General features: G+C 37.2%; 1 protein-coding gene across 1 annotated transcript in view; it reads left to right on the top strand.

Moving 5' to 3' along the window:
* Positions 1–3,631, top strand: part of Trim24 (tripartite motif containing 24) — a 109,713-nt gene extending 106,082 nt beyond the window's left edge. The window contains exons 18-20 of the mRNA XM_013353228.2: positions 986–1,060; positions 1,409–1,558; positions 2,269–3,631. Coding sequence (XP_013208682.1) covers positions 986–1,060; positions 1,409–1,558; positions 2,269–2,478 — 435 coding nt within the window. The 3' untranslated portion in view covers positions 2,479–3,631. The remainder of the gene's footprint in view (positions 1–985; positions 1,061–1,408; positions 1,559–2,268) is intronic.
* The last annotated feature ends 4,233 nt before the right edge of the window (positions 3,632–7,864 follow it).

The raw sequence follows: 7,864 nt of genomic DNA on the forward strand, positions 1-7,864 counted from the left end.
AAACCCTGTCTCGAAAAACCAAAAAAAAAAAATAAGTATATTTGTATATTTTAAAAAGAATTAGCCATGTGGTGGTAATGTACACCTTCTATCCCAGCACTTAGAAGGTAGAAGCAGGTGGATCTCTGTGAGTTCCAGGACAGCCATGGCTACACAGAGAAACCCTGTCTGAACATTTGCCCCTGCACCCCCAAAAAGAAAGGAACAACAGGAAAATTAACATGTAAGAGGGGAACCTACACTCACTGCCCATACTGCAGGTGTTCACTGGGAGGGCCTGGGAGGAGAGAGTAACAAAGCTCACAAGAGGACATCCCTGTTTGCAAGAAGGATCTTTAAGACAGGGCTTACAGGGAAAAGTCTCTGCCACTACCTGACTTCCTCCAGTGACTGCTGGTGCACAATACGCAGGCTAGAGTGGTGAGGGGATTCATCTTGAGGAACTTGAAACATGTATTTTATAGTGTTTGGTTTATTCCCATAATTATAGGAACTCTCATATCCATATTCCCCAAACAAAACACAAAGATTGAGTGTTTCTTTCTTGGTTTTTCTAGACAAGGTTTTTCTGTGTAGCTCTGGCTGCCCTGGAACTCTCTCTTTAGACCAGGCTGGCCTCGAACTCACAGAGATCTGCCTGCCTCTGCCTCCCAGATGTTGGGATTAAAGGTGTGCACCACTGGGGCTGGAGAGATGGCTCAGTGGTTAAGACCACTGACTGGTCTACCAGAGGACCCGGGTTCAATTCCTAGCACCCACATGGCAGCTCATAACTGTCAGAAGATCCAGTTCCAGGGGATCTGACACCTTCACACCAATAAAATAAAGTTAAATAAACCATTTAAAAAAAAGGTGTGCACCACCACTACATGGCTAGATTCAGTGTTCCTTATGTATTCCTCAGGCTTTAATTTTTATTTTGAGGCCTGTGAGTTCTTTTAGAAACTAAGCTGTGGCTTTACTACTTTATTATCTCTTTTATTAGAAATGTGAACGCCTGCTTCTCTTTCTTTACTGCCATGAAATGAGCCTGGCTTTCCAAGACCCTGTTCCTCTAACTGTAAGTATTAATGTCATTTGTACATATTTACATGGTAGGATGATTATTTTAAATTTGATTTATGAGAACCTAATCTTTTCTCATCCCAATAATTTCTTGTGGGTTGTCCTGTATGATACCCAACACTATATCCAGTGAATATACCAATATAAAGTGTTAAGTATTTTTAGAGAAAGTGCCACAAAACCTGTGTACAAAACAGTAGGTACTTGCAAATATTGATGAATAGGTATGTTTCTTGATTTTGTTTTCACCAGTAAAAAAAATAATGTGAAGAAAAATAACATGTATTATAGGACTAGATACAATTTACTTATTTATATTATAATAATTCATTTGTTTTATAAGGTGCCTGATTATTATAAAATAATTAAAAACCCAATGGACTTGTCAACCATCAAGAAAAGACTTCAGGAAGATTATTGCATGTATACAAAGCCCGAAGATTTTGTAGCTGATTTTAGATTGATCTTTCAGAACTGTGCTGAATTCAATGAGGTGAGATTGGGAGAGGCAACAGCAATGTGAAGAGTAATCTTAACCCAGACAGCTTGCCAACAGTGAGGTTCTCACAGTGTCTGTGCTGGTGTAAGTTTGCTGTGTTTTAGGTTTGCTCAGGGTATGAAAGAGGTTACTAGGAAGACTTACCCAATTTAATTTTCAGTTTTATCATGTAGTAGGTACAAATGCAAAATACCTGACACCAAGATAGTTTAGAAAATATGTATTTACCATTTCTTTTATTTTTAAACTCTGTGTACTTTTAGACTTTGATTTCTGTGTTTATCTTGAAATAGTAAGAATCACCAAAAGTTCTCATTTAACAATCTTCTCATGTCACTTTGAATGATGTCTTTCTTGTTGGTCGTTCTGTTTGTTCCTTTGTACCAGACTTGGTACATTCTTGAGGTTCCTGCCCATGATGACCTTATCTTCTTGGCTAATGTGATCCATCCCTATCATAATCACCTACTTTTTAAATGATTCAATAAAAAAAAACCTTACTTATTATTAGCTGGCCTTCTCTAGACTTTTGTGGCCCCAGACTTTTACTTGTTTTATATTAGTGATACATCTAAATACTTTTCTCACCGTCCATTATTTCATAGCTGTGTGCCAAAAGGGAACAGAATTGACTAAAAAAATATTTTATTGAGTAAACTGTCAACCTTTTGGGTTTTAATTCCTATCTTTATTTTATCCTACAGCCTGATTCAGAAGTAGCCAATGCTGGTATAAAACTTGAAAGCTATTTTGAAGAACTTTTAAAGAATCTGTATCCAGAAAAAAGGTTTCCAAAACTAGAATTCAGGAATGAAGCAGAAGACAGCAAGTTCAGTGATGACTCAGATGATGATTTTGTACAGCCCCGGAAGAAGCGCCTCAAGAGCACAGAGGACCGCCAGCTGCTAAAGTGAGCAGCTCCAGGGCCATACACTTTCTAAGAAAATTTCCTTTACAAGAATAAAAACTAAAACCTTGTCAACATCGTGACAAAGAAGGTTTATGAGCTCTGATCTGTCTTTGCTGTTTACTAGACATTGATTTCTATAATAACCCATTATTTTGACCTCTTGTCATTGATAATTTAAAAAAAGAGGGAGGAAGGAAATGTGTGGAAGAATAAAAGGAAGAAGAAACAGCAAAGAAAGAAAAGACTTTCTTCCCACTTCTTGAAAACAACATTCGGGAATAAAAGCTACAATAGAAAATAGATTTTGAAGTAAGTTGAGATTTTAGTGTGATTTGAGTGTGTGTGATCATCCATTTTAGAGTATTAATGCCACTACCCAATAATTTTGGCCAACACTAAGAGTAAGGTATACTGTGCTTTAAAGCAACCCTCCCCAAAGACAAGTGGGAAGAAGAGTCCTTTCCCGGGTGCTTGCTGGGAAGGTGTAGACAGATGCTATTAAGACACCTAGTGGTGTCCATGTAAGATGGCAAATGCATTAAAGAAAATCAGGAAAAAAATTGTTTGCTTATTGTTTTTGTTTTTATCTTGTTTGTTGGAGATGTTGGGCATAGCAGGTCTTCAAGGCCATTCTTTCATGTATTTTCCAGATCTACCTTTTTGTTCAGCTTCCTTTAAGGAAGGAAGTGTGCATGTTAGGTGTTGCTGTTTGAATCTTGTTTTCCCCCACTGTGTAAGTATGCAAGTGTGCTCGTAAAGCAGGCCTCTTTGTTGTCAGTGTGCTTTTACTCTGGTTTGTTTGTTTTATCAAGACAGGGTCTCACTTATGTAGCCCTAACTGTCCTAGAACTAAAACTCACTGTGTAGACCAAGCTGGCCTTGAACTCAGAGATCCACCTGCCTCTACCTCCTGAGCGCTGGGATTAAAGGTGTGCACCACTATGCCTGACTTGCAGTGTGGCTTTTAGTAGTACCATCAAATATAAAATACAATAGGATACACCAACATTTGAAAGATTTCTTCAACTTCTGCCCTGGTGGCCACCCACTTGAAAAGGCTTTCATTTGTCTTTATCATTTTAAGTGGAAAGTATGTTGTTGAGTTTGGAAAAGATCAGTTGTAGGGGGTGGTATGAGTGGAAAAATAAATTACTTTTTCTGAAGCATCTTTTTGCTGGCTTTCTGATCACTTCTTTTTGTTTTTAAACAGAATTTCATATTTTATCATTGACCTGCCTTAATTTAAATTTAATTTTCTTTCTGGGAGGAGAAAATCGATTTATTCCTTTTGCTTGTTTGGTGGTTTTTGGGGGGTGAGGGTGCTCAGATGAACAGGGCACCAAATGAGATTGAGATAGAATAAAATTGTTAGATTATTGTACTAGCCCAATATTTGACAAAATACAAGAACATTTTTAGTTTGTCATAAAACTAATAACCTTTAGTATTAAAACCTCATTTTAATCGTTTGACTAGAGAAACTTTTTTTTTCAAGTTGATGGGATAAAACACAGCTGACATGAGGATTTATTTGGTTTCATTGCCTCCCATGAATTAAAATTTAGGTAGATGTGGTAGATGTATTGGCATTACAGTGCCAGCACTTGGAAGGTGGAGGTAGGGGAACCAGAAAGAAGTTCAAGGTCATCCTACCTAGCCATGTTGAGGCCTGCCTATGCCATAGTAAACCCTGTTTGAGTGGGGGAATGATAGCTTACGTTACTTACTAAGACTGCTAGCTGGAAAATGGTGTATTTATATGTTACTAGCAATAGTTTACCATTCTCTAAGTAAACAATCTATAATCCAGTTATGTATTGTAACAATCTTAATCCGCTTTCTAAATAATGTGTTATATGGTGATGTTTGTGTTGATTTGAATGTGCAGCTGACATTTGTTCTGCAAACATAGTCTGAACAAACCTTGACAATATATAGACCCTTGGAGAAGTGAGGTTCAGTTCAGTCTGGCCTTGAACTCTGGTTCTTCTACCTCTTCTGCCCTGGTGCAGGGATTAAAGTAGTGTGCTACCATGCCCTCAGCTTGGATTTTGTTTTGTTTTGTTATTGGGGGTAAATGGATAATATGCATTTCTTTAACTTGTATGGTTGAGGCCAGCATTTTGAGTGCAGCAGCTGTGGAACCTGTTTTTTTAAATATTTTTAAATTTATTTATCTTTATTTTACGTGTATGCACGTTTGCCTCCATATATGTATGTTCACCATGTGTGTGCCTGGTGCCCACTCACCTAGGCTAGAAGATACTGTGTACCCTAGAACTAGAGTTACAGAGGATTGTCAGCCACCATACGGGTGCTGGGAACCAAACGTGGGTCCTCTGCTCTTAACCACTGAGCCATCTCTCCAGCCCCAGCTGTGGAACTCTGGGCAGTACATTTCTTTTTGCTCTCTTAGAATACTGTTCTCTGATGGATTGTCTTCCATAATTGCCATTTGTGTTAAAGCAGTACTTATGTAAATTATTTTGAGAATTACCATTAAGGGGGAGGCAGGGCTTCAATAAGGTAAACATAATTTTTATCTATTTCAGCCAGAATGTCTACTAATACATCCCAAACAGTCATTATGCCATAGTAACTTTTCACAATAATGTTACATTTCACCATTACCAGGTTTTGCTGAGTCAAAGACAGTTGAGAACCATGTTTCATGTAACGATACATAATATATTATTAAAAGTAAATGTCTTGAGTTTTTTCTACAAGTAACACTGCTGTATGATCTCTAAGTCTCCTGACATTCCCTCTGTCAGAGGTTTATAGATACGCAGACGGCGCTGGGGATAGGATTCACTTAACTCCAACTTTAAAGCTTTCCCACATGCCAACCACCTGATGTTTGTGGTAGTAGGGAGACTCACAGCGATTGCATGGGTAAGGCAGAAGCATGAATGGACTGGGCAATAGTAAAGGGAAATAACACCTTTAAATCAGCACTTGGCAGTGTGATCCCTTTTGTGCTTTTGAATTCACAGGCCCACTTCTTTTCTGGATAAAAGAGTGGGAAGAAGAAAATAACTTCCACCACCTAGTTTTGCTTTTCCAAGCTAAAGAATGGGCTTTGTGCTTTGCAGCACACAGATGGATAGGTGCAGAAGAGTAATTTGAGAATGCTGTCAGAAGGGCACCTCCAGTCACAATGGTGAATACAATGTCGATTTCTCATTTGAAAGGGTGTTTGTAGTTGACTGCTGTACCAGTTTGTCCATTTTTATTTTTATTCTGCTTAGCTGAGGCCTGAGCAAACTAATGTGAACCAAAAGATATAGGTTTCAAATGAAAATGTCATAAAAAGAAAGCTGTATTCATCTTCTGTTATCTAAAATCCGTAGGAATGAGGGAAATAGAGAGTGATCTGGTTGGTCCTTAAAATTATGGACATGACTTGAATTCAACTACTGTATTTTTTATCAAATAACATGCCATATTTTTAAGTATTTTATAGTTCCATGTCAACTAATAATTGATAATTTTACATCTGTTTTGCCTTGGGTAGGAATTCTGTCATAATTCCCGTGCAGGTAGGTGCTGTATGTCCCTGCGACAGTCAGGTCACAGGCTTCTCCATGGAGGTTTGCAAGTTGTGAAGAATATCTGAGGGGAGGCAACAGTAATTCTAGAGTTTGGTTTTTATTTCTTCAAGGATTGATGCTTTAAATTTAATAAAAATCAACTGGTGGATTTTCTACTGTGAATATTTTATTACAGCAGAGACTTTTTAATTGGAAGACTTGATAAAAACATGCATTTTATTGCATTTTACCTGGTTTTGGCCCTTTAATCCTACCATCATGTAGTCTTACAGCTGTAGTGTTGTTACCTGTAGGGATGTGCTGTGATCTATAGATAACAAGAAAACTTTAATTCTAAAATATATTTTCTAGACCTTAAAAAGATAAGCCAAGAAAAAAAATAACAAATGGGAAAGAAAAATACACTAGTATTTCCTCCTTGGAAGTAGATTTTATCAATAGTGATACTGATTACCTGATCCAGTCCTTTTTAAGGGTATACTGATGATGGTGTTAAAGCCACTCAAACATACAGAAAGTCCAGTTCATGTTACAGAAGGAAATTTTGTCATGAAAATCCACTGGGAGAAGAAGGTGGCACAGGCTGTTTAATTGTGTCTTAAAACTTTGCTTATATTAATTTTATCTTAAAATTTTGGAAAGTTTGATACTCAGAAATGATCGCAGTTTATAAGTCGCTACTGAGCTTTTTAAATATTTATTTTTATGTGTATTGGTGTTTTGCCTGTATCCATCTCTGTGCCATCAGCATGAGGTACAGACATTGTAAACCACCATGTATCTGCTGGGAATTGAACCTGGGTCCTCTAGAAAAGCAGTGAGCGCTCTTAACCACTGAGCCATCTCTCTGTTTCCACTACTGGGCTTTTAATAGATCTTTCTTTGGAGATAATCTGATTTAAACTAAACTAAATAGATCTAATTGAATCCTAGAATTTCCTTCTTTGGCACTTTATAATATTTAATAAAGTTCTGACTTTGCACATTCTCTAATGTGACTGGAAAGAAGGGTGGTTTTATCATTTCCCACCATTTAGCAAAAAGTATGGGAACAAATTCTTTGCCTGTGTTCTTACATGTTAATCCCAAGACAAGTGAGCCAGAAAATGTAGTCTGGTATCAATAGTAACAGTTATCTAATCCAGTCTCTTTAATAGTATACTAATCATGTGTATATGAAATTCCAAAATAAAATTTGGCATCATATTACAGGAAGTAATTACCTGCTATAAATAATACTCTAAAGAATTTTAGATCAAATTCTAAATGCAAAACTATTAGATTCTGACATACTATTTATACTACACTTTTTATTATTCTTTAGTACATCAATCAATAATGACTCAGTCTTTAGGGATCTTTGAAACAAGCCCAATAAGTTCTTAGAAGAAAATGACTTGGAATTTGTTTGTACTAATGACTAATGAGGTAAGTGCCCTAAACAACCTTGTCCACAGTTTGTGTTGTAGAAAGGTGCGTTATCAAGCTAGTTATCAAGACTGTTAAAATTATGCTAATAGCTTGCTAGAGGTTTGATTTGCTGTTGAGCAAAGCCTGTGTGCTAGACAGTGCTGGGCAGCTCTGTGAAAGTTCCTTTAGCCTGAGTATTTCACACTGAGAATTCTGAAATCCTAGGAGCGTGCTTTGTCCTTGGTTGGATTTTACTATTGCTAGCCTTTGAAAAATGAGTGTCTTCAAACTTCAGCTTTGGGATTTTCAGTTATGACTTATAGTAGCTTGCTTGCCTTGCCCCTGCAAGTGTAGCCAACATAGTTTTCCATCAAATATATTTGTCCTGAAATAATAACTAGGCTTTAAGGTGATTGTCTGCCTGTT

The sequence above is a fragment of the Microtus ochrogaster genome, unplaced genomic scaffold, assembly GCF_000317375.1.
Source record: "Microtus ochrogaster isolate Prairie Vole_2 unplaced genomic scaffold, MicOch1.0 UNK4, whole genome shotgun sequence".
Taxonomy (NCBI): Eukaryota; Metazoa; Chordata; class Mammalia; order Rodentia; family Cricetidae; genus Microtus; species Microtus ochrogaster.